General features: G+C 43.9%; 2 protein-coding genes across 4 annotated transcripts in view; one reads left to right on the top strand and one right to left on the bottom strand.

Moving 5' to 3' along the window:
- JAK1 (Janus kinase 1) overlaps positions 1-7,309 on the top strand; it is a 121,408-nt gene extending 114,099 nt beyond the window's left edge. For all 3 annotated transcript variants that reach the window (XM_003784247.3, XM_023509930.1, XM_023509929.1), the window contains exons 20-25: positions 962-1,154; positions 1,859-1,983; positions 2,341-2,513; positions 4,387-4,504; positions 5,050-5,160; positions 5,890-7,309. In XM_003784247.3, the coding sequence (XP_003784295.1) occupies positions 962-1,154; positions 1,859-1,983; positions 2,341-2,513; positions 4,387-4,504; positions 5,050-5,160; positions 5,890-5,985 (816 nt within the window). In that variant the 3' untranslated portion in view covers positions 5,986-7,309. The remainder of the gene's footprint in view (positions 1-961; positions 1,155-1,858; positions 1,984-2,340; positions 2,514-4,386; positions 4,505-5,049; positions 5,161-5,889) is intronic.
- Positions 7,310-9,374: 2,065 nt separating this feature from the next.
- The window catches only part of RAVER2 (ribonucleoprotein, PTB binding 2), a 68,727-nt gene continuing 50,899 nt past the window's right edge, over positions 9,375-27,202 (bottom strand). Inside the window, exon 12 of the mRNA XM_023509877.1 lies at positions 9,375-9,528. Within this exon, the coding sequence (XP_023365645.1) occupies positions 9,382-9,528 (147 nt within the window). The 3' untranslated portion in view covers positions 9,375-9,381. The remainder of the gene's footprint in view (positions 9,529-27,202) is intronic.

Consider the following 27,202-nt stretch of genomic DNA (forward strand, 5'->3'; position numbering starts at 1 on the left):
GCCCGTTCCCTGGTGTGATTATGTGTACATTCAGGACACTACCCGTTCCCTGGTGTGATTATGTGTATATTCAGGATACTGCCTGTTCCCTGGTGTGATTATGTGTACATTCAGGACACTGCCCGTTCCCTGGTGTGATTATATGTGCATTCAGGACACTGCCCGTTCCCTGGACAGACTTGATTTTTCTTACGGGGAAGAGGGGTATGGAGTGGGTCTGAAAGTGGTAGTTATGGTGAAAAACACCCTGCCTCTTGCTTTTCTGGGCACACGTCCCTTGCAAGGCTCTTAGACTGTATGAGTGTTTGCTTTTCTCTGGTCCCTGAGTAGGAGTTTCCAGGGAGTTAATGTGGCTCAAGCCTGTTATAGAGACTGTCTTTAGTTCATTTAAACAGACTGTGTCACATCTCAAGTGTTTGCTGCATGCCAGCTCTGAGTTGTGTCAGCATGAGGACAGTGTCCCTAGTTCCTGGTAGGTCCCTTGAGTGTTTTTTTGCTACTGTGTATAAGCTCAGAAGATTTGGTGGCATGGCTGGCCAGCATCATTCGTGGCTAGCTTGGCTGGACTCAAGCCCACATCCTCTGCAGACCCTTCCTGCAGGGCCTCCCTACAGCTGCCTGTGAGGTCTGTCTCGTGGCAGGGCCCAGGGTGGTCAGAGAATGTGTCACTGTCATGTCTCGCAGACCCAGAACGAGCCATCATGTCCTGCAGCTCAAGTTCATGGGCACTGGGATGGGTGAGCTAGTATGCCAGTCACCTGCCAGAATAGAAGAGATGGCTGTGAGGCAAGAGTAGGGGCTATGGCAGTGGGTAGAATCCAGGTGAGAGCCCCTTGCCCTCAAGGGCAGACTGTGCTGCCAGTGCCTGGCTTTGTGGGGGCAGCTGAGAGGGGCAAGACTCCTTGGAAGTTGCCTCTGGCAGCCTTGGTGGGGCCTCTCTGCTGACTGTGACTTTCTCCAGGGCCACTTTGGGAAGGTTGAGCTCTGCAGATATGACCCCGAGGGTGACAGCACTGGGGAGCAGGTAGCTGTCAAATCTCTGAAGCCGGAGAGCGGAGGCAACCACATAGCTGACCTGAAGAAGGAGATCGAGATTCTGAGGAGCCTCTACCATGAGAACATCGTCAAGTACAAAGGCATCTGCACAGAGGACGGTGCGTTGTGCAGCGCAGGTTCTGCCAGGAGGGCCTAGCGGCTGCCTGGGTCCAACACAGAGCAGGTGGCCCTCGGCCTCCGCTGGGCCACCTGAGCAGGCTACCTAGTGGCTCCACAACTCTCAGCTTCATGGTCATGTGCACGGTCCTGCCCCTTGGCACCTGCAGGGCTCTTGGGGAGGGCACCCAGCACCCCTGCCAGCCAGGTGGTCCCAGCATTGTCTCTCCATGCTGGGGCCTGCCTGTCACCCACACTCAGGCCTTAGGAAACCCATGCCCACCCCTCGCTTTTGTTGCCTATTCTGACCCAGCACTAACCAGGGTGTTGCTTTGTCCGGTTGTCTAAATCAGGGTGGCAGGTGGCATTTACTATGATTGTATCTTATTTGCATGTCTCCTTACCACTCATGGACTATACTTTAAAATTGGTAGTGAAATGATGTGGCTCATTATCTTTAAATATTACCGTGTGCCTGGTGGCTGAGAGGGCACCCAATTGCATTATCTCAGTGAGTGCTCATGACAGGTACCCAAGCTCTCCTGTCCCTGTCCACTGCTGAGCCCTGATGCTTATGAGGTTAAGTCCCTTGCCTGTGATGAAGGGATGAGGCAGGGACTACTGGGACCTGTCTTGGGTGCTGAGCCCCTTTTCAGTCCCCCATGTCTGGTGTTTGGCAGCCTCACACTGTGTTTTTTCTAAGCAGGAGGAAATGGTATCAAGCTCATCATGGAATTTCTGCCTTCCGGAAGTCTAAAGGAGTATCTTCCAAAGAATAAGAGCAAAATAAGCCTGAAACAACAGCTAAAATATGCTGTTCAGATTTGTAAGGTAAAAATGAAAAGCTTGTTAAAGAGTGAGAAGTCAGGAACCTGCCCTGGTAGCTGACTTGTGATGAGACCCCAGGAGGAGAAGTCATTGTGACTGTGCTGAGTTTATCTTGTTCTGTGTAGTTTGGATGGAAAATTAGTCTCTGCTGAGAAAGTCAGTGGGCTTGTTAAGTGAAGCTCCTTTAATGCGTGTTTCTTTGAATCAATTTGGACTTATTATTCTTGCATAAAAACCCACCCAAAATTGTCATGATGTGTGAATGAAATGACTTTCTGTTCTTTACTGTGAAGTGATAGATGCAAAATGTAATTTGAAGTGAGTTTTGCACTGAGGCTGACCTGTGCTTCTCTCCCTCAGGGCATGGACTACTTGGGGTCTCGGCAGTATGTTCACCGGGACTTAGCAGCAAGAAATGTCCTTGTTGAGAGTGAACACCAAGTGAAAATTGGAGACTTTGGTTTGACCAAAGCGATTGAGACTGATAAGGAGTATTACACTGTTAAGGACGACCGGGACAGCCCTGTGTTCTGGTAACTGTATTGGTGACTAGATCTCACCAGGGCCTCCTGGTCGGGCGGCTAGGTCTCACCAGGGCCTCCTGGTCAGGCAGCTAGGTCTCACCAGGGCCTCCTGGTCGGGCGGCTAGGTCTCACCAGGGCCTCCTGGTCGGGCGGCTAGGTCTCACCAGGGCCTCCTGGTCGGGCGGCTAGGTCTCACCAGGGCCTCCTGGTCGGGTGGCTAGGTCTTATCAGGGCCTCCTGGTTGAGTGGCTAGGTCTCACCAGGGCGTCCTGGTCAGGTGGCTAGATCTTACCAGGGCCTCTTGGTCGGGCAGCTAAGTCTCACCAGGCCAGGTGCCTGAGCTTTCTGTGGCACCATCTTCAAAGAAATGGGAGAAATCTCAGCATGAGCTCAGCACTCCCATTTCCCAGGCAGGGATTCCTGTGACAGGTTCTTCAAACTGTGAGCAGGAGGAGTCAGTCTGGCTCCTCTCCTGAACATACCCAGGGTGGGGGAGCTGGAGGGCAGGTAGAGGGAGTGGCAGGGAGACAGTGGTCATTGAACAGATCACATGGAGGGGGCAGAGTCACCAGAGTCTCCTGGTAGGAAGGCCATGCGCTGACTGCAGCCACTGCTCAGGCTTCAGTGCCTTCTGCAGGAACCCACTGGGAGCTCAAACCTTTCTTTGTTCATTTGAAAAATACCTATTAAGGCCCTGCTCTTTGTCAGGAGGTGGACAGGGGGTGACTGGGTGGCCTGAGCAGACAGTCTCATGGGTGGAGCAGCCAATTTCATGGAGGGACAAGCATTGGAGGGTTGAGGCCTGGTTTTTTTGTGAGTGTTCAAATGAACCCTGAAAGATTCGTGGGACCCATAGAGGTGGGGAGAGGAGGCACGTGTGACTCAGAAAAGTGAGATGAGAGTGGAGGCCTCTCAGGAGCTGAATAAGCTTGGAGGGAGTGGGAGGTCTGCATGGAAGGCTCAGTTACAGCTGGAACTATCCCAAGAGCAATAGGACACCCATGGAAGGTTTAAGAATGGAGATTTTGTTTTTAAAAGATAACCAGGCTCTGCGCCTATAGCTCAACCGGCTTAGGCGCCAGCCACGTACACCTAAGGTGGCGGGTTCGAATCCCCAGCCCGGATTCGACCCCGCCAAACAATAATGACGGCTGCAACCAAAAAAATAGCCAGGCGTTGTGGCGGGCGCCTGTGGTCCTAGCTACTTGGGAGGCGGAGGCAGGAGACTCGCTTGAGCCCAGGAGTTGGAGGTTGCTGTGAGCTGTAATGCCACGACACTCTACCCAGGGGGACAGCTTGAGGCTCTGTCTCAAAAAAAAAAAAAAAAGATAACCACAGAACAAGGGGAGTAAGATAGTATCCAGAGTCTGACGTGGCTGCTTCAAAAACCCTGGCCATGTCAGTAACAGTGGGGCGGAGTCAGTGACAGTGGGGACTACACCCACCATGAGCAGTGACAGTGGTTTAGGAGCTGAGATAGGTCCAGGGAGGGTTCAGGGAGGTGGGTATGGAACGCTTTGATTTCTGGCTTGGGGAATTGGGTATCTTTCACCACAACAGGCACTGCTGGGAGAGAATGAGCCTGCAGCCGATGAGGTCTGGTGCTGTGTCTCCTAGTGGCTCTGTCCTCCCCACCAAGGGCATGTACCTGGGGAAATGAAGAGCAGGCCCTGGTCAAGTTGTTTTGGGGCAAATAAGTGCTACTGAGAGCCTATAAAGGGTGCCCTCCTGTGTGTCATGTGTGCATCACACGCAGTGTGCATGTGACCAGCATAATACACACTTAGATGTTTTAAGTGCTAAATTCTATAAAAAACCAAAGAGGTGATTTTCAGAGTTATTCTTCCCAGGAAGTAAAGTTTTGTGCTCTGCTTTCTCTCAGGTATGCTCCAGAATGCTTAATTCAATGCAAATTCTACATTGCCTCTGACGTCTGGTCCTTTGGGGTCACCCTGCATGAACTGCTTACTTACTGTGACTCAGACTCCAGTCCCATGGCCGTGAGTCTCTCTCATCTCTTTGTTTGACTCTAGCACCCAACTAAACTATGTCCATCCCCTAGCTCTGTACATTCGGTCTTTAAATGGGGTCTAGCCAATGTATTGTACTGGAAAGTGCCTCTTCTCCATTTAACATGCTTGTCACTCCACAGCAATCTGGAGGGGGGGGGTGCCTCAAGGCTTGGTCTCAGGGAAGCCAGAGCTCCCTGGCTGACCCTGGCCTTGAGGAGCATGTTTGGGTGACAAGGGATGGTGTCTAGGGGATGCCCCTGGAGGGCTTGTGGGACCTTCTTTGTGCCTCACTCTCCCAACCTGAGGTCATCTTCTCTGGGACAGACTCCTGATCAGCAGAGGGACTGGTTGCTGGAGTTTGAGACCCTGATTACAAACAGATTGAGCTAATAAGGATTTTGAATTTTCATTTAAGTTTACTAAGGAGAAAAACCTCTTTGTTGTTGCTTTAATTTCTAGTCAATTCTACTTTATTTGGTTTTTGTATAAATATGTACACAGTAAAACATTTTGTTTGATTTTATTTTACATAGTTGTTCCTGAAAATGATAGGCCCCACTCATGGCCAGATGACAGTCACAAGACTTGTGAATACCTTGAAAGAAGGAAAGCGCTTGCCATGTCCACCCAACTGTCCAGATGAGGTACTTATTGACTGCTGCACAGTAATAAGACTCAATTTTTATAATGTTCTCACAGCTTGAATTATGCAGCAATGGGAGGGGAAGACTAGTGAAATGAAGTAGGAATTCCCTTTGCAATAGTTTCTGAAGCTGAATTTCAGGTCCCTGAGAAATCATCAGATACTGGGGTAGAGGAGGGCCACCAGTGATATTCAAAGCAAGGGTTCCCCTCAGAAGTGGGCCTTGGGGGTCTGTCCAGTTGCCTGCCCCACAGGAGCCTGCTGTGATGCAGCCTTGTCGTGACACTGCACACAGCTGCACTTGCGTGAGTTCACCCACTTTATCAATAGCATCTATAGTACTTACTCACGTGAACTGAGCCTGTAAGACTAAACTCCTTAATGAACTCAGCACACACAAGGGTGTGGGTGAAGGTGTGAACAGCCAGTGGAAATTCAAGTCTAAACTGAGATTCGGCTTCACCCTCTAACTGCTTTATGGTAGGACTTGGATTTTCTTGAATGTCATTCAACCCATGAGTTTCTCAAATGTTAAAATACTATTACGAATTATAGTCGTATCATATCTTCTGGGTTAAATTATTCAAATATTCTTGTTCTCTAGTCTTATAAAGAGTTGTTTACATGTCCAAAATTATTTTTGTACTATTGATTCTATATTTTAAGAAATGGTTCTCCAAATCTAATCTTTTTTTCTTACCATTGTCATCGTTTTTTTTTCTTTTGATAGGTTTATCAGCTTATGAGAAAATGCTGGGAATTCCTACCATCCAATAGGACAACTTTTCAGAACCTTATTGAAGGATTTGAAGCACTTTTAAAATAAGAAGCATGAATAACATTTAAGCTCGACAGTTGTATCAAGTCCTCGTCCCCCAGAAAATACCTAAGCCATTTAAAAAAAACTTTTTTAATGAAAAAAGTTTATATTCTGTCTAAAAATTCTGTCAAACATTGAGTGTGTGCATATAACACACTGTGGCTCTGAGTGTGTGTGAAGACTTCCTCTGTAAGTTTGCACAAGTAACATAGTGACAGTGATGGCCCAACATCTGAACGCACTCAATCCCTCCTTCTTTTGGAAAGACTGTGCCACTGTTTCATCTGCTCTTCACCACCACAGCTGCACACCAGGTAGGGTTTACTGAGACAGGAAGACTTCTGATGTCTCACAGTGATTGCTTTTCCCAGTTGCTCATTGACCTGAAATGTTTTCTTGGCACATTAATCATAGGTAAAGATTGATGAACTTAACAGATTCTCAAACCTGCCCTCAAATATCCATATCTACACAGTGATAGGCTATGCATTCTCAAAATATTAGATGCCAGCTAGTATACTGTTGTTTCTTTCCAAAATGACTTCTGTCACAGTACGATTTCAATCTTGAGTAGTTTTTCCAGGGGCTTGGCTCCTGTTCCCTTGGGTGGCCACTGGTACCCATTTTTGAGAAAGCTGGTCACACACAGGAACAGCCTTGGGATAGATTCTCTGCTGCATGTTAGCTCTCAAGAACTAAGCCAGCGCCAACTCCAGCACCGTCCTAAGCCACGCATCTCTCATCAGAGCTGCCTCTCGGAACTCAGATGCTATCACACACGCTTTTAAGAAAAATCATGTATATCATTACATAACTCTGCCACTCAGGGGTGAGCTGTTCCAGCAGTGGCTCTGAAAGCTCTTTGCACTCAGAATATCTGCCACATACGTTGTGCTGTCCCTATATGTACCACCCTCCACACGGGTCATCACTGCTTTGACCATCACCCTACAGTGCAAGACTTGAAAGAAAAGACCCAGCTGGGAGCACTTTGGAGTTCAGGTCTGCTAGACCATTTTCAGTTTGCTTGGGGGTAGCTGTGTAATCCAAAACATGTGGTCTCTGATTCAATGTGAACCATAAACATCTTTCTGACCAAGAGCCTAAAAAACTTTTTGTTCATGCTGTCTAATATTTGTTCAATATCATTAGTTTTCACCTGTTGAGCCCCAGAGGAGTTCAAGATTAGGTCAAGGGCAACAATAAACTTGCCCTTTAAATTTGTGCAACAGCCCAACATCACCAAGATCTCCGTGTCAAACCTGTGGCCCCTCTATATGCACTTTGTTTACTCTTTATACAAATAAATATACTAAAGACTTCACATGCATATGCCTTTTAATATTAAGATGTCATTTTCAAAGCATTTCAAACAATTCACTTACATAGAAAAATAACAGTATAGATTTTTTGGGAGAGGGGACTAGACGTGGCCCTTATTCCTGACACTACTTGACGTGTACTTTTCAGTCTTGTCCAGTGATAGTGGGGCACAGGCCAGTGTGGGCAGCAGAGCCATGTGTGCGAGATCCAGAAGCCTCCTCTTCCGCTGTACAGCACCCATGTGGGATCTGTCTGCCCGTTCTCTGTTTCCACAGTAGCAGGTGCAGCTGAGCACTGAGGCCAAGTGCAACAGGGTGCAGAAGGAGGGGCAGGAGCCACTGTTCGTCAGCTGTGTAGTGAGTGGTGCCTAATTCTGATCAGCCATTCATAGGTAGTATAATTCTTAGAAATCATCTTAAACTTCCTTGCTTTTTTCAACAGAAGCTAGTATATGCAATAAATTAGACTGAGTAAAATTCTTTACAAAGCATACAACATATGTGCCAATTCTCAGCTCCATAATTAAAACAGGAGTCAAGAATAAGTCCCCCAAATAACAAGCTATTTAATGGTCTGATTTCAAAAAGGCTACGATCATTGAGACCCCAAATTCTGTATGATCAATTATAATCTTATAACAATGAATAAACTTATAAATTTCTAGATGGCAAAAGGTTTCACATGCATTAATACCAAAGTCTTTAAGAAATGGTGATGTCAAAAGTCTTACACACTAAACAGAAATTCCTTCAGAAGTAAATTGGGTTAAATAGCTGGTATTTTTCAGCCTAATATACACCAGAGAATTTGAGACAGAGCAGAAAATGAGGTATAGCTTATTAGCTCAAAACGGTTATAAATACTGTTATTCTATAAGACTCCTGCAGAAAGGCTGGTATTGACTGCTTTACTGTTTTATGGAAATGGAACATTTGATAATCAAAATAAGCCTCATTCTAATAATTAGATCACTAGTCTGCTACGAAAGGAAGCACCCAACCTGGTTCCTGCCAATTCCAAGTCTGTCTCAAAGATTAAAAGTCTGTCTTTAGGTGAAATAAAAGCAATAGGGAATGAGTGCTATTAGATCAGGAGTCAGCACACTCTGTCTCTCTGAAGGGCCAGACAGTAAATATTTTAGGCTTTGCAGGCCATGGGGTCTCTCAGCTGCTCAGTTCTGCTGCTATAGCATGAGAGTGCCACGGCAGCACACAGATGCAGGAGCCTCGCTGTGTCCCAGTAGAGATGTATGGACACTGGAAGCTAGATTTCATATAAATTTCATGTCATAAATTCTTTTTCCTCCAAACCATTAAAAAATGTAAATGTTTTCAGTTTTCAGGCAGCACATAAATGGGTGTTGGACCAGCTGTGGCCCCAGACCACAGTTTGCCCAGCCCTGTGTAAGATGCCAGAGCTGCTTTTCTGAAAACACAATGTATCTCTCACAAAGGTGTAAGTGGTATACAGTGTCTTAAAAGTAAAGCATCTGCAGTACTGTAGACTTTGGAGGTCACTGGTCACTGTCACTATGTCTGATACTGCATGGCTCATGTGGGAGTAATCACTGTGTCTGCAGGGAGCATTTTGTCAGTGTCACCATTAATCTCAATTGCTACTTGCACCCTTCAGTTCTAGGAAAAGTCCTAAAAATCTGTAAATGAGATTGCTCCTAGGTAAAGTAAACAAAATGCACATTGGCTTACAAGAAATGCATTCTAAGGCTCAGGAAACAAGACTGTTTCCCTTTTATTGCTTTAAACTTTTATTTATGATGGTGTCAAAATTATTCCTGGTCAGGTTAATAAAACAAGAAATACTGGAACATTGTTAATTTCTCCAATGGACTGTGAATTAACACACTGATGAAGATGCATGTAATTCTGATAGGAAATGTCCTGATTGATATCTGTATTGCTATTTTTTTATTTGGCAATCCTGCCTGCTGCACAGCAGTTTCCTCTGGGAAATTATAAACCCGTGTTTAAAGGGTATGGCTACTCTGAATGTCATTAAGGCAGTGATGAGCAGCAGAGATACTGCAGAGAACCTTAGCGGGTGATAAAGAGAGCGCCAAAATTAGTATACACGCTTCTTTTTTAAGTAGGTTTCCACATAATATGCTCCTGTGCCCTGAGAATGCTGGTCCACAGATCCCACTGAACCACCCTCTGGGGCAGAGATGAGATACGATGATCCTCGTTTTTCATTTCTTAAAGACGACACCTATAAAAAAGTACAATCATAACCAGTGTTAAAAGCTAAAATAAACTTGGTTTACTCTGGTAAAAGGTGTGCAGAAGGTCCCTACCAGCCCTAGTGCCACCACAAACACCTATTGTCCTTACTACGGGAGGATCTGGAGTAGTCACAAGCCCTGAGCCCAACTCAGGGATGCCGGAGACCCTGCAGCTGCACAGCCGCGCAAGTGTGTGCACCTCCCCTACCCGCCCTCCCTGGGCCCGGCTGCTGCCTGTAGAGTGGGCCCTGCCGCGCAAGTGTGCACACCTCCCCTACCCGCACTCCCTGGGCCCGGCCGCTGCCTATAGAGTGGGCTCCATCTTCCTTCTGTGAAACCCATGTGGGTGGCTGATGCCACAACTCCAGCTCTGTGTGGCATCTGGATCCAGGATCAGCTGAGACTCCAACTTGCACAGCAAGGAAGCCAGCCGGGCTGCTGTCCTGATGCTCCCCTCTCAACTCCTGTAGGGTGAAACTGCCCTGCAGGGTTTGCCAAACTGCAACACAGCCTCCCTGGGGCCAGAGAGGTCCTGAGGCTGCCAATAATGAGTGTGCATGTCACCCGCACCACACACACCCCTGGCCTGCTCCATGGCCCTTCTCCTCCAATAAAGACCCAACAAAGTCTTGCCCAGCAAACACCCCCGTCCAGGCCAACTGAGCAGCCTGCACCCACATCAGGGGCCTGAGCAGACCCTGGGCACACATGCCCATGCCGGCCAAGCAACTGCATGCCTGAGTGACAGCCGTGTGGCCCCAGCCCCAGAGAGCCAGGCCCCCAGTTGACATCCGCCCTGTGCACGCTGCAGCCTTGACACGAGAGCCTGATGAGCCCGCCATGGAGGAGTCACAGGACCATCCCCACAGGGTCCCAGCCTAGGCCACTAAGGAACTTGCAAATGCCACGAGTATGGGTCACAGCTGAGGAAACCAGGCAGACGACACGTGTGTGTCCACTGGGACCAGCGTGCCCCAGCAGAAGGTACCTCGAGACCCACTCACAGGTGAATCTCTCCCCAAGAACCCTGCTCAGTGAAATTGGGAGAGGTGACTTTCCCGGCAGACGCACAGAGATCAGAATAAAGACGTAATTATGAAAAAGCAAACGTGTCATCTTCAAAGGAAAACAGTAACTTTCCCGTAGCAACCATAATCATATGAAAATTTAAGACATGGTTTTATATATTTTAAGTCAAAGTTACAAGTGTACACAGGAAGTGTTAGGTGTACATTTACCCTAACTTAAACATTTTTTAAAAATTGTTTCTTCACTGGCACAGTGACTCACACCTATAATCCCAGTACTCTGGAAGGCCAAGGCTGGTGGATCCCTGGTGCTCAGGAGTTCAAGACCAGCCTGAGCAAGAATGAGACCCTGTGTGTACTGAACACAGAAAAATTAGCCAGGCATTGTGGCAGGTGCCAGTAGTCCCAGCTTCTTGGGCGGGGGTTGAGGCAGGAGGATTGCTTGAGCCCAGGAGTTTAAGGTTGCTGTGAGCTGTGATAATGCCACAGCCCTCTACCCAGGGTAATACTTCAAGTTGGTGTAAATTATAGAACAGCAGGATAAATATCAAAGCTAGATTTAAAATTTTCTATGTCAAAATCACCTTTTGAACTTCTGTAAAACAGAAACCAGCCTCTGAGCCCCCTCACTCTCCACCCTCAGCATGCTGGGTAAAGAAAAAAAGTAAGAATATTACGGTTGCGTCAGCTAATCACACCTAGCTAAGCCCCACTGAAATCAGAACACTGAGGCCACCTGTGAACGTTTCTCTGGAGGATGTGCGGCTGAGAAATCAGCTGCATGTTGAAGTCTGCCGTCTACAGAAGGAGCAGGAGAGAAGAGTGGCATGAAACTGACAAGTGATGTCAAGGAAAACAGCATAAGATCAGGTAACCATCACAGGGGTGTCCAGCAGTGGCCTGTAGGCCACATGCTGATTTTGTGAGGATTTTTCATGCTTATCTGTAGTGTCAGAAAAGTATGTGTGGACCTTTTTTTTTTTTTTTTTTTGGCTAATCAGCTGTAGTTAGTGTGGCCCAAGATAGCTCTTTATCTTTCTTTCTTTCCTTTTTTACAATGTGCTGGTTTTATATACAATTTGAAATATTTTCATTAAATTGGTTAATATAGCCTTCATGGCATTTTCTCAGTTACTGTGTTAAGACATTTATATTCTACATTTAGTAAGTTTCACATGTACCCTTGTAAGACATTCCTTAGGTGTGGTCCCACCAATTCCCTTCCCTCCACCTATCCTCCCCCCCTCCCCTCCCTTTCCCCTTATTCTTGGGCTATAATTGGGTTATAGTTTTCATATGAAAGCTATAAATTAGTTTCATAGTAAGACTGAGTACATTGGATACTTTTTCTTCTATTCTTGAGATACTTTGCTAAGAAAAATATGTTCCAGTTCCATCCATGTAAACATGAAAGAGGTAAAGTCTCCATCTTTCTTTAAGGCTGCATAATATTCCATGGTGTACATATATCACAAATAATTGATCCATTCATGGGTTGATGGGCTCTTGGGCTTCTTCCACAACAGCAATTATGAATTGGGCTGCAATAAACATTCTGGTACAAATATCTTTATTGTAGTGTGATTTTTGGTCTTCTGGATATATACCTAGTAGAGGAATTATAGGATCGAATGGCAGATCTGTTTTTAGTTCTCTAAGTGTTCTCCAAATATCTTTCCAAAAGGAATGTATTAGTTTGCATTCCCATCAGCAGTGTAGAAATGTTCCCTTTTCTCCAAATCCATGCCATCTCTGGTTTTGGGATTTTTGTGATATGGGCTAATCTTGCTGGAGTTAGATGATATCTCAAAATAGTTTTTTGATTTGCATTTTTCTGATGATTAAGGATGATGAGCATTTTTTCATATGTCTGTAAGCCATGTGCCTGTCTTCTTCAGAGAAGTTTCTCTTCAAGTCCCTTGCCCACCCTGAGATGGGATCACTTGTTCTTTTCTTGCTAATACATTTGAATTCTCTGTGGATTCTGGTTATCTCTTTGTCAGAGACATAACCTGCAAATATCTTCTCCCATTCTGAGGGCTATCTGCTTGCTTTACTTGCTGTGTTCTTGGCTGTGCAGAAGCTTTTTAGTTTGATGAGGTCCCAGTAATGTATTTTTGATGCTGCTTCAATTGCCCAGTGGGGTCCTCTTCATAAAAAATTCACCCAGGCTGATTTCTTCAAGAGTTTTCCCTGCACTTTCTTCTAGTATTTTTATAGTTTCATGTCTTAAGTTTAAATCTTTAATCCAGTGAGAGTCTATCGTAGTTAATGGTGAAAGATGTGGTTAATTTGTTGCCAGCTAGTTTATCCAGCACCATTTGTTAAATAGGGAGTTTTTCCCCACTGAATGTTTTTAATTGGCTTATCAAAGATCAAATAACAGTAAGTAGCTGGGTTCATCTCTTGGTTCTCTATTCTGTTCCATACATCTACCTCTCTGTCTTTGTGCCAGTACCATGCTGTTTTGATCACTATCAATTTATAGTATAGTCTGAGGTCTGGTAGCATGATTCCTCCTGCTTTGTTTTTATTTCTGAGTAATGTCTTGGCTGTTCAAGGTTTTTTCTGATTCCATATAAAATGAAGTATTTTTTCAAGATCTTTAAAGTATGACAATTGAGCTTTAATAGGAATTGCATTAAAATTGTATATTGCTTTGGGTAGTATGGACATTTTCACAATGTTGATTCTTCCCAGCCATGAGCATGGTATGTTTTTCCATTTGTTAACATTTTCAGCTATTTCTTTCCTTAGAGTTTCACAGTTATCTTTATAGAGATCTTTTACATCTTTTGTTAGGTAAACTCCCAAATATTTCATCTTCTTTGGCACTATTGTGAACGGAATAGAGTTCTTGACTATTTTTTCAGCTTGACTATTGTTGGTATATATATATAAAGGCTACCAATTTATGAGTGTTGATTTTGTAACCTGAGGCTTCTGTATTCCTTGATCACTTCTAAGAGTTTTGTAGTAGAATCCCTTGTGTTTTCCAGATATACAATCATATCATCTGTGAAGAGTTGAAGTTTGATCTCTTCTGACCCTATACAATACCCTTGATCACCTTTTCTTCCCTAATTGCAATGGCTAAAAGTTCCATTACAATGTTAAAGAGCAGTGGAGATAATGGGCAACCTTGCCTGGTTCCTGATCTGAGTGGAAATGATTTCAATTTAACTCCATTCAGTACGATGTTGGCTGTGGGTTTGCTGTAGATGGCCTCTATCAGTTTAGGAAATGTCCCTTCTATACCAATTTTCTTAAGTGTTCTGATCGTGAAGGGATGCTGGATATTATCAAAAGCTTTTTCTGCATCAATTGAGAGAATCATATGGTCTTTGTTTTTTAATTTGTTTATGTGATGAATTATATTTATAGATTTCCATATATTGGACCAGCCTTGAGACCCTGGGATAAAACCCACCTGGTCATGGTGTATAATTTGTTTGATGTGCTGCTGGATTCTATTTGTTAGGATCTTGTAATTTTTGCATCAATATTCATTAGTGGTATCACCAATATTGATACCAATATTCAATATTGAATATTGAAGATAGCTCTTTATCTTTCAATATGCAGTGACAGGAAAAAAAAGATTAGACACCCCTGTAAGGAGTACAAGGGACTCAAAACCTTGTCTACAAAGTAACCACTGGCAGAACCTGTTAAACGCAGACTTCCAAGGCCCATCCACAGGTTCTGGCCTGGAAGGAGCCAGTGTTCCTCATAGGTGGTCACAGTCATCAACATGGAGAGATACTGTAGCACAGCCCACAGGGTCTTGGCCCCTCCAGGTTTCAAGTGCCATGACAGCATGCTGAAGCAGAATCCTACACTTTAATATATATGAACTTAGAAGGACTGGTAAGAAAAGCTTTCAGCAATGCACAAGTGCCTTACCACACAATTCAAATTGCAACTGATTTTGAACCAACAATGGTCACGATTTTTAAAACAGAAGCCAACCACAGGAGAGACAATGCTAAGTGTATAGTTAAAACAATTTCCAGACACCACGTCAGGAAGAAGGTGACAGATGACAAAGTCGGAGCTTCATTTGGGAGTGTTTACTGCTGGGACAGCACCACACAAGCCTCTCCACACAGCCTGGCTTAAGGGACACTTTCACAAAGTGAAACACTGATGGGCAGAGACTTGGGCTTAAACTTCTGTCTCAAAATTTTTCTTGGTAGTAAAGTAAGTCTGAAGTTTGTTCTGGAATAATGTGAGTGGGGGGAGACAGATGAAAAGAGACTGGTGGTAAGCTGGTGCTTGTTGGAGCTGAGTGTTCAGCCCCAGAGGGAGGGGTGGCCAGGACAGAAGGCCTGCACCCCCACCCCCATGGTTCCCCGCTGCCTCCCACATGAGGCTGCTCCGCTGGTGACCTTCCTGCATCCTGGGCTCTGGTGACCCACTGTCAGGCCCGCACTTCAGGCCTTCACTTCACTGAAAGCTCTTTTTCTTACAAGCTTTCTTCCTCCTATGCCCCATAAGTCTGTCCCACAAACGAGGTTTTCCAAAGATAAGAGGGGAGAAGCCAATATCTTACTCTGGCACCCAAAGCCCCGTCCTCTCCTCACTCCCCTTCCCAGGGTCCTGCTGGGCCATAGTCTGCTGTTCATGTCCCACAAAGCACAGCAGCAGCCTGCCCCCCCCCCATTCCTTCTCTATTCTTGGAAGCCGTGTAGAAAATCTGCTGGATTCTTTCAGTCAAAGGACTTCCCAGTGGAGCTGCCATGCTCTCAGGGACAGGGGAGACCTGGGAGGCCAGCAGCACAGGGGACCCAGTGGGAGCAGGAGACAGAGATGGGTCATCACCGCTCACGTGCTGCAGGGAGAAAGATTATTCTTCTGATGTGCACTATCCACAGTAGCTAACTTTTAGTACAATTACTGATGAATGGAGACTGAAGACTAAGATGTTGGAAACAAAGCTCAGTGTTTGCTTATGGATATGAAATAAATTCATATCTGTGATAAGAACCAGCAGAAAAGCCACATAAGAGGGAAAGAGTACAAAGCAAGCAAATACTCCCCCTCCTACCTCGTGCTTGCTGCAGGCACGAGGCTGGTGCTGGGGTTCCCCAGGATGCAGGAGGGAGAACTTTGCTTTGTCAAATGGCTAAAGCTTTTCCTGGAAGGGAAGGTGGGGAGGGGGGTTGAAAGATACACGTGCTGGTTTCACGGGTGAGATGGTGCCTGCATTAGGACTTGGAGGTGAGGTCCGATATGGATATGAGGAGACAGCGACCCTCCCAGGAGAAAGGTCGGTGGCAGGACAGTGGGCCCATGAGTTCTGTGGTGGCTGGCAGATGGCAAAGGAGGCTGCAAAGGCAAGCCAGCCTCACTTGCATGGAGCTGGGATGCACTGTCATCACTCAAGTGGGATGACACCTGACACTGGAATCTGGAGGAATTAATCTGCAGCTCCACAGAGAGTGGGCAAAGGAGACAGGCATCACTAGGAGGTCTCACCAGGACGCTCCTGGCCTTGTCCGTGCATGGCACATGCATGTAAGCAAACACACTGATCATACGTAGCTTAGAATTTGGTTTCAAATTTTGCATGGAACATGTAGGTGGGACAGAACAAAGTGAATGCTTAGAAAATCTGAGAAAACAATTTCAATGAGCATTTATGCTGTGAAGACCAACAAAAGGAAACTATAGTACTCTAGCTGTGCGTGTTTAATACCGAGGGGTAAATCAAATCCACAAGACAGTCACTTTAGCATTATTACTCATTAAATTAATGAAGACTTCCTTAGGATGAGCTGACAGCACCCTGTGAAGAGTTTCCACCCAGTGATCCACGCTGTCCTCTGCAATCCAGTTCTACCTGTCCTTATCCGCATAACCACAGCTTCAGGGGCCCCCGTGCCCCTGCTGCTAGCACTGCACCACAACCCTGCCCTGGCATGCCTCTCCTCTCTCCTAGGGGCTTACTGTTCCAACCTTCCCCCTCCTCCAGCTACACCTAGTATCCCTCCCTCGTCTTTCACTCTTTTGCCAAGAAACAAAATCAAAAGAGAAATCTTGAGACCCACAGTACTGACCCAGTCTCTTTATTTGCCCTCACTTCCTTGGGGACCTCATCCAAGCTCATGCCACTTACAAATACAGCAGCTTCCATGAATGTGGGGGTTCTCAAATGTGCATCTCTGCCGTACTTCTCCCCTGACCTCCAGACTGGTCTCACAAAGGGACACCAACAGAGAAACAGGCCTCCTGAGGCACCTTGAATTTATGCCATAAACTGAACTAAAGCCTGCCCCATCTCAACAACTCATTTTTCTTCTCTCTTTCCCTCAGTATATCCTGTTGACTCTACCTTCCAAAAATGTTTCCAATCCAGCCACTTCTCCCCACCAGCTCTGTCTCGCCCACATCCCACATCGAAGCCATTTTTACTTGGATCATACCACAGCAGGCTCCCAACTGCGCAGGGTGCATTCCACACCATTGTCTAACATGCAGGCCTGTTAACTGTCCCTGTACTCAAGACACTCCAGAGTAAAAGCCAAAGTCCTCAGAAGAGTCTCAATGGCCCTGAACTGTCAGTGCCACTTCCACCCTCCCTGCCCCCTGCATGGTGCCTCTCCTCCCTCCCTCCCTCCCCTTCTGCTCACAGGTGTCTTCCTGCTCCCCTAACACACAGTTGAGTTTCTGCCTCAGAGACTTTGCACTGACCGCTGCCCCTCCTTGGAGTGTAGTTACACATCCAGGTGGCACCCAAGGACCAATTTCACAGTGAGCCCTTCCTAGACCATGTATGTAAATGGCAAAGCCTTCCCAGACACTGTAGCCTGAACTCTGTTTTCTCTGCAATTATCACTGCTCATTTTGCTTTTTTTTCTTTCTATTCTTCCCTAACTACTTCCTTAACATAAGTTCCATTATTGTAAGAATGTTTGCCTACTTTGTTCACTACCATATCCCCAGTGCTTGGAACAGTGCCTGTCATAGAGTCTGTATTCAGTAAATACTGGATGAACAAATGCATACTTTTCAAAAAACTATTTTCAGAATGTATACTCCCAGTTCCTCAGCCACATCCCGTGGTTCCAACACATCAACACTGAAGAGCTGGACCTGTAAGCCACCAGTGCCTGGTAAAGCAGATCATCATGTTTTCTGCTTTGCAGGCCCTCTTTTTTGCTAGAATTTAAAATTAACTGGCCCTGGTAACTGCTGCCACTACCCATTATCCACATACATTCACTATGAGACCCATCCTGTAACTAAGTAGTTGCTGGTTTTTGGCTGGGGCTGGGTTTGAACCCTCCACCTCCGGTATATGGGGCTGGCGCCCTACTCCTTTGAGCCAAAGGTGCCATCCTGTAGTTACTGTTATACTCTTGCTTTTTTCTTTTATTATAGCAAATTTTTTTATCCTTTTTTTTTTTTTTTTTTTTGAGACAGAGTCTCAAGCTGTCACCCTGGGTAGAGTGTGGTGGCATCACACTCACAGCAACCTCCAACTCCTGGGCTCAAGCGAGTCTCCTGCCTCAGCCTCCCAAGTAGCAGGGACCACAGGTGCCCGCCACAATGCCTAGCTATTTTTTGGTTGCAGCTGTCATTGTTGTTTGGTGGGCCCGGGCTGGATTCGAACCCACCACCTTAGGTATAACATGTGGCTGGCATCTTAGCCACTTGAGCCACAGGTGCTGAGCCAAATTTTTTTATCTTCATATAAACGAAGACCTTCTTTTATCCCATTGATTTCCAAGGGAATGGAGAAAGACAATGTCACAATTTCATTTTTGACTGTCAAAGTTTAATATTTTCAGTGTCATCTTAAGCTCAATATCTAAGCTCACGCAAATTGAACTGCAGGCTAGTTTTATAAGCTCTTTTAGGAATTTGGGACAGGGGAATCTTGACTCTCAAGAAGATTCCTTTGACGCATGTTAATGTTGACAATTCCATTAGGCTCATCTGCCACCAGTCCAATTAAAGATATATCTTTACCATTATTGAAAGAGTGTAAGCAGTTAGCAAGCAGCCCTCTAAATATAAAACCAATTAGTTTTCAGGAAATTCCGTCTCTACTGAAGAAGACTCGTCAGTCCCACTTTTACCTTCAGCCCTCTCCCCCTTCTAAGTGCTGACTCTTCTGTGGGGTTGGGGTGGCAGAGACCTGAAAATGAAGAACTGCGCTAGTTCTTCTGAGTTTGGGGTCAAACCCAACATGCCTTCCTCATTGTCTCAAGCCCAGCTTTGGATTTTATGCCTACAGAAACATGAATTAAGTTTACCTGTTCTGCATTAAATATTTCTAAAGTTCTATTTTAAAATAGAATTTTTTCCCCTCATTGTTAAATGTTTAAAAACATGCTTCATTCAGGACCTTAACAATATAATAAAATGCTCCTTCTCATATACATATTTCTAGCTTCCACATTCATTTTTGCCTCCCAGTCACTCCCTTTCTTCCTATGAGGAAGTCAGTCCTACTTTGGATTTAATGATTCATCCCCTACAAGGCCTTGTACTGTGCTAAAGAAGCAAGTCAGTGAAACCCCATCCCCTCCCCAGTGGTCAGTACAAACTATGTATCCTCGATTTAAATACATTTAATAACACTTTAAAAGTTTAAAGCAATATTAAAACTCTTTGAAAAATTAGACTAACATGTCAGAGTAGGAACCCAAAGTTGTCTTCAGACTTATTTACTACATACTGGCCTACTGTTGATATATATATGTTTTTGAGACAGTCTCTATTGCCCTCAGTAGAGAGATGTGGTGTCACAGCTCACAGCAACCTCAAACTCTTGTGCTTAAGCAATCCTGTCTCAGCTTCCTGAGTAGCTGGGACTGTAGGCGCCTACCACAATGCCCACATATTTTTTAGAGATGAGACCTCAGGCTGGTCTGGAACCTGGGAGCTCAGGCAATCCACCTGCCTTGGCCTCCCACGTACTGGGATTACAGGCATGAGCCACCGTGCCCGGCCTCTTCTGTTTATTTTTTTGACCATATAAATGATACATTTGATTAACCTAAGGTCATTTAAAATAAATTTCAACAGCTTGCTTTCCAGTTTCTAGCCAAAAACACTTTTTAAACATGCTTTTCCAGTTATTATTTAGCGTTTACACAGATAAGCTGTGCTCTCATAATTGTCATCTAAAGTAGGCTTAGGTTTTAAGCCCTGGGGAGGCTGAGGCAAGAGGGTCACTCCGCCCAGAGTTTGAGGCTGCGGAAGCTGTGATGGCGACCAGCCTGTCTCCCTTGCGGGCCTGTCGCGGTCACAAAGCTTCCGGTGTCAGGGACGTGTCTGGGCTGCGCCGTGCGGCCACCAGGTGGCGGCGGCGGGCTCCGCGGGAACGGCAGCCTCCACTTCGTTCCCTTCTCCCGTGACAGCCTCATCCCGGCAACTCCGGGCGTGGGTGCAGCTCCCGCAAGGGGGAACCCGCACCCGGCGGCAGCCACAGCGACAGGTGTGACAAGTGCCAGACGGAGGAGGAGTCATGGTTCCAAGTGAACGCTCCCTACGTGACTGAGACCAATGTGCTTGAACTCTGGCCCAGTGTTTTCCTTTTGATGGGTTATAATTAGATGTTAGAGTCAAGTCTTCAATAAATAGCTTCAGCTTCAGCCTTGTGCTTGAAGGCGGCTTCTGGACCACCTGACGCAGCTGCGCATCTCAGCGTCTGAGACTTCAGACTCCTCCAGCGCATGTGTGCCGGCAGGGCCGTGCAGGTGACCACACCACTGTCATCACCAAGAACATGCGCTGCAGATTTAACAAAGCTGCGTGTCTGACCTGAGCTTTCTCCGTCACCCTTCAAGTATTTAAGACATGTAGTTTTGGGGAAAATTAATAACTTCAGTTCACTGGTAATGCCAGTTAATTATCATAATTAAAGAAATGGCAGGGGTGGTCCATTAAAATTGATAATTAGATGAGGATCTCCAACAATTGATTTAACCTATTTATAATTACTTTTAGGATCTCTAAAACACTTAATAAAAATGCTGCTCTCTATTTAGTACAGGAAAGCCTTGTTTTTTAAAAAAAAAATTAGAGTCCAGTATTTGTTGATATCCAAAAGGTTGTACAATTATCACCATAAGCAAATTTCAGAGTATTATCATCACTCCAAAAAGATACACTGTTTCTGATAACAGTACTCTCCAAGTCCCCTTCCTTCAGCCACCAGTAACCATTATTTGCTTACTTTATTTACTTACTTTTTCTATTTGCCTATTGTAGACATTTAATATTAGAGTCAGACAAGGCATGACAATTAAGTTCACGAACTCATCCTAGGAAAAGTGCCACATACCTCATTGCTGAATATCACTATGGTCCCCTTTGATGCCCCTTTCCCCTTGGGAAGCTATGCACCAACTCCAGCACCTAGTCCATCCTTCAGAACAATTTTGGAACTCTTTTTCCAGAATGGCCATCAGAGCTGTCAATGTACAGCACATAAAAACATGCAAAGGGTGGCACCTGTGGCTCAAAGGACTAGGGCGCCATCCCCACATGGCAGGTGGCAGGTTCAAACCTAGCCCTGGCCAAAAACTGCCCCCCCCCAAAAAACATGCAAAATTATTGAACACTACTCAGCAAGACACTACCATCTGTCAGGAACTATAGCTATGAGACACTGATACACCAAGGTTAAGAAACCTTACGGAGTTGTTTGTACAGGGCTGCCAGTGTAAGCCCATAGTGGTAAGTTCACGAGGCACTTGTCAGACCTAGTACTGCGACCACTCTGTGACTTTGTTCTGGTTTATTTCACTTAGTGTTTTCAAGGTTCATCCAAGTTGTAGCATGGATCAGTACTATACTCCTTTTTATGACTAAATAATGTTTCCACTGTATGGATACACCAAATTCTGTTTCATTCATTAGCGGATGAAAACATTTGAGTTGTTTTCTTTTGGGCTAATATGACTAATGCTACGCACTTACGTACAATTTGTACAGACATATGCTTTCAATTTCAGCTCTCTTGCATATACCCAGGAGTCAAATTCTTACATCTGTACTTAACATCTTGATCGAACGCCACATTATTTTCCACCATTTATATCCCCACTCCACCACCCTGTGATGAAGAGTCTGGTTTCCGCACTCTCTCACCTACATTTATACATGGCTTGTTTTCCGTCATTCCTTTTCTGTTCCTCATACTGGATATTTTCAATTGACCTGTATTCCAAATTTGTTGATTCTTCTGTCTACCCAAATTCACAGCTGTTCCTTAGTAGATCTGTCATTTCAGTTGTCATACTTTTAAATCCTAAATTTCTATTGGTTCTTTTTTTTTTTTATAATTTCTATCTCTTTTTTGATACAATTTGGTGAGACATTGTTCTCATACTTTTTAGTTCCTTTGACGTGATTTACTTTAATTCTTTGAATGTATTTTAAATCTTTATCTAGTTAAGTCCAGTAATTAGGCTCCTTATGGACAGTTTCTGTTAATTGCTTTTTTCTTTTGCGTATAGTCTGTACTTTCTTCTTTGCACATCTCATGATTTTTTTTGGTTGAAAACTGGCCATTTGAAATAATGCATTGTGGCAACTCTGAAAATGCCACCCCCTCTTCAGGATTTGTTGTTACTTCTGTTTAGCAACTTTTCTGATTACATAAAGTCTGTATTCTTTGTACGGTCACTGAAGATTCTACCCTGTTGGCTTAGTGACCAGCTAATGACTGGACAGAGACCTCCTTAAACAGCTGAAAGGAGCCAGTCTCCCAGACTTTGCAGAGGGGCCGTGTGTATAGTGGGCCTTCAACACTCAGCCACGCAGCTAAAAGCTCTGCCTCAGCCTTCGCCTCTTATGTAGAACCTCAAGACAGCCAGAAGAAAGAGCCTCGGGCCTTCTCAGGTCTTTCCCTAGCATAAGCATGGCCCTGCACTTGTGTATGGCCTTGTTAGATTCCCAGAAACACCCTGGAGCCTTGTGGAGGCCTTGAGATCATCTAATTCCACAGCTTTTTCTTTAAAGCTGTTTGGTTAGTCTGTTCTCTGCCCCAAATGTTATCCACCACCTTAGGCAGCCACAAGGTTAAACAATGTCCTCTAAATGTTTTTAAAACCTTGCTGGAGGAAAAGGCCTTCTGTTCTGGGCATGGTCTGAGTCCACGCAAATAAAGACAGCTTTGCAAGTGGGTTGTCTAAGAGCCAGCCAACAGGTCACACAGTGCCAGTTCTCTGGAATGACACTCTATGGAAATTCCAACCCTCCCTGCCCACTCTGTGGGCTGTCACATTGCTGGTTTCCACTGTGGTTATGGGTTGTTGTTAACAGAGACAGGAAAATAGGAAGAGGGCAGGTTAAAACTTGCTGTTCTTACTGAGATTCAGGCACTTTTCTTGAATAAATGCTTTGCGGTTTATGGGAGCCTTTGGTTCATTTCCAGTGCTCTGTAAAAGTTGTGATCATTTCTGCCAGTTTTACCAATGCCTTCATAAAGAGAAAACGTATCGTTTCTGATTATGCTCTCTATGGCTCAGATCTCACATCTAGGCCTATGACACATAGCAAATTATTTTTAGAGCACAGTAGAAGGCAACAGTCAGGGTTTTCCAGTATAAAAAACTAGTTGTTTTAACATTTATAATCTCTCCCTATTGAATTGTTCTGGGATCTTTGGCAAAAATCAATTTATGATTTAAATATGAGTCTATTTCTGCACTGTTCTCTCATACTGATCTATCTGCCTATCATCATGTCAATACCACACCGTCCTGATCAACTTCATGGAATTTCATAGTTAACCCTGAAGTCATGCTGGAAAGTCCTGCAACTTTATTCAGATACAAGTGTTTGAGGTATTATGGGCCCTCTGCATTCCAGTGTGGATCTTAAATGTCAATAATCTATTTCTATTTAAGACAGCGGTTCTCAACCTATGGGTTGTGACCCACAGGAACTGTGTTAAAGAGCTGTGGCATTAGGAAGGTTGAGAACCACTGATTGAAGAGAAAGGCTACTGAGAAATTGATTGGGATTACAATAAAACCACAGATCAACTTGGGAAGAACTGACATCTTACCAGCGTTGAGTCTTCCAAGCCACAAACATAGTACAGCTCACTGTTCATAGGCATCTTCCTTAATTTCTCTCAATGTTTTGTAGTTTCACTACAGAATTTGTACAAATCTTTTGTTGATTTATTACTATATATCTCATGTTGGGTGCTCTCATAAATGGAAAGTTTTTATTTTATTTTTTTGCAGTTTTGGCTGGGGCCAGGTTTGAACCCACCACCTCTGGTATATGGAACCAGCACCCTACTCCTTGAGCCACAGGCACTGCAAAAATGGAAAGTTTTTAAAACTGATGATCAGTATTTTTGTATGCTGTTCTTCTACCTTGTGACCTTGCAAAGTTTACTTATTAGTTTTATGGGTTACTTTTTATGTTATTAATGATTTTTCATGTAAACAATCATATTTCCTATAAACAATCATGCAAACAGAGGCATTTTTACTTTTCCTTTCCAACTTCATACTTTTTAAGAACCATACTACACTGACTAATCTCTAGTAAAATGCTGAATATAAATGGTAAATTATATATTCTTGCCTTGTTTAAAATCTTAAAAACAGAGCATGCAGTGTTTCCATTTAATGTGATTATCATCATTCAACTATCTCTTAGATATTTGTTTTCTCCTTTTCACACCTTTTTTTGTTTAAATGTTTTCAGAATTTCACTGCAATTAAACTATGTTTCAGATGTGCTTTGTGTAACGTTAATGTTGCACATGGATCACAACAAGCTCTGCATAACTTATCACATCTCAGATTCACTGCCACTCTGCCGTTGGCATCTGTGTCTATATACCTCACAATATTACAACTGGAGCTTATAAATGAATTAAGAGAAAATACACAATCTTTTAAAATTTACCCACATATGTATCAACTATCTTAAGTGGTTCTTAACTGGGAGAACCTACCAGGGCCAGGACAGAAATGTGGGTAAATATCCTACAAGGCACAGGACAGCCTCCTTGAGAGAACTGCTCAGCCCCAAATGGCAACAGTGCCAAGGATGAGAAAGCCTCTTAAGATGGTTGCTTTCAAGATTATCTCTTTATAACTATAGTTTTCAGAATATCAACTAAAATGTGCCTAGATAAAATTTTCCTTTATTTATTCTGATTTGCAGGAGGGCCACTGCACCTATTAGAGCTATCAGTTTTTTGAAGTTAATTTAGAAAATTTTCTTCTATTATTTTCTTGAAATTTTCATACCCTTATTTGTCTCTCCCCTTCTCCTGGGATTCCACTTACACATATTTTAGACTGCTTGATATTTTCCTGAGATCTCTGGAAATCTGTTGATTGCCTTTAAAAGAAAATCTTTTTTCCCTTCTATTCTTCAGATTGAATTCTTTTTGTCTTTATTGAACTTTTCCCTTGCTTTCTTCAATCTTCTGCTATGCCCATCCAGTGCATTTGCATTTTTTATTTCAGATATTATGGCTTCCAGTTCTAGAATTTTTCAGTTATTTTTCATAGTTTGCATTTCTTGGCTGAGATCTCTTACCTATTCCTTACGACTCTGCATTTTTTTACACTTCTGGACTTATTTATAGGAGCTGCTTTGTGGTTGTTGTCCACTAAGACCAGTATCTGAGTCACCTTTGGGTCAGTTTCTATAAATCCACCTTTCCATTAATTGTGAGTCATACTTCTTGCTTCTTCGACCATCTAGCAATTTTCATTTGCTGGACCAATTATCTTCCTCTGAAGGGTGCTGATCTTTGTTCTAGAAGGAGTTAACTTTGCTGCTTAAACTCTCTCTTGTCTCTGCTGGAGAGTCAGGGCTCCTCACACAAACACAGTTCAGGGATCAGCAGGTGCATTTGGGCCACGGAGATTTTGAGGCTCCTTCCTATGAAGGCCCCTCTTTAGAATCTTACTGATTAGTCCTCAGTTCTATCCTCTGACTCCTCAAGCATGTAAGACCCACAGCTTTCTGCAAGGACTGGAGAGTGACATAAGGCAAAAAGCCCCAGAAACACACATCTCACCAGGGAGGTTTCCCCGTCTCCCGGGCCAATCCCCCTTCAGTGTCTGCTGTTGGTCATCCCCTGTGCTTCTAGACAGTTGCTCTCTTTCATATTTAGTCTAGTTTTAATGATGGTTACCTGCAGGGAGATAGTGTGATATAAGCAGCTTCGTCAGTATTGGAAACACCAGTGAAGAGCTTTAAATGTGACAGTTTTACTGGGAATGAAGAGTATTTCCCTCATCAGTGGCTGGGCATGTCCCTCTCCCCAAACTAGGCACAGTTTCTTTGAGACACTTGAGAAACTTCCCTGTGGATAATGAAGATTGTGTGGGCTTTGGGTCAAGAGATCATTTACTGACTCTCTGTGAACTGGGAAAGATTACTTTCCCAATTATGCTTTTTCCCTTGTATGAGTGAGGTGGTAACTTAAATCTCATAGGGTTGTTAGAAATGCCAAATGCTCGTGTTGCAAATCACACAGCAAGTGTCAAAAAGAAAACAGAAACTGTTTGCTTTGCTTCTTTAGATCTCTTCCTGCATTCCAGAAGTGGGACAGTGGAAGGAATTCCTAATAGATGACCATTTGTTTTCCAGTTACTTTGTTCCATCAGTAACGTCAAATTTATTTTATAATGTAAAAGAGCACAAGAGGGCAAGAACAAATGTCACTTTTAGAACAAGTGTGAGGCAGGAGCAGGGACTGTCCCCAGGGACACAGGACCCAGGCAGGGTCTGCTCCTCCACCTGTCTCTGGGAAACAAGGGCAGAGGCAGAAGGACCAATGGCCGAAGGTTTCCTCATCACTGACTTTGTCAAGGTGTGAACGAGTTTTTCTATGGATATGAAGAATATACGAGAAAGCACAGTAATCTAATAAGCAAAACTGCTAAGTAAAAGGAGACTAATTTCAAAACTAAAAGGTCAGCACAAAAATTAGTTTTTAAAGCTCAAATCATACATTTAACTAAAGTTTCAAGAATTTATTATGCTGCTCCTATTTATAAAAGTAAATTTTCTTCCTTGTAAAAAAATAAAAATATTGGAATTATATATTCTATAAAAGAACAGGTTATGAAAACTTTACCACTTGTTTGCATTGTTCTACATTATTTTTAATATTTGCATTTTATTCACTAGTATACACATGACATAAGTTGTTTACTTGGTCTTATGAATTATTAGAAATTTAGGTTGTTTCTAATATTTATAACTACTAATTATTCATAAATAATTTCACATATCTCCAATAAATTCCTTGGCCTTTGTCAGCTGTAAAGATAATCAGGATACAACTACTGTCCTCATCTAAGTCATTATTTAAAATATTAACTGATCAACAAACAAAGAAGTCTCATAGAACAACGTAAGAGAAGACCTTCTGAGCCGTATCAATTCATGATTCCTGTTCTTTAAATGCAGGTATGTTGTCACCTCGTTACATCATCTTCTAACCCATATTTTTCCATCTTGTCTCAGGTACATAAGAGACTTTATTATAAATTTCACTAATATCCAGCTGCACCATTTTGAAGAATTTGATCTGTGCCTCTAATACCCTATCATAAAAGCATAATTTGGCATCAATTAATCTAAGTGAATTCACAGTGGTTTTCTTTTTTTTTTTTTTTTT

Source organism: Otolemur garnettii, unplaced genomic scaffold, assembly GCF_000181295.1.
Source record: "Otolemur garnettii isolate 467f Iridium unplaced genomic scaffold, OtoGar3 scaffold00010, whole genome shotgun sequence".
Taxonomy (NCBI): Eukaryota; Metazoa; Chordata; class Mammalia; order Primates; family Galagidae; genus Otolemur; species Otolemur garnettii.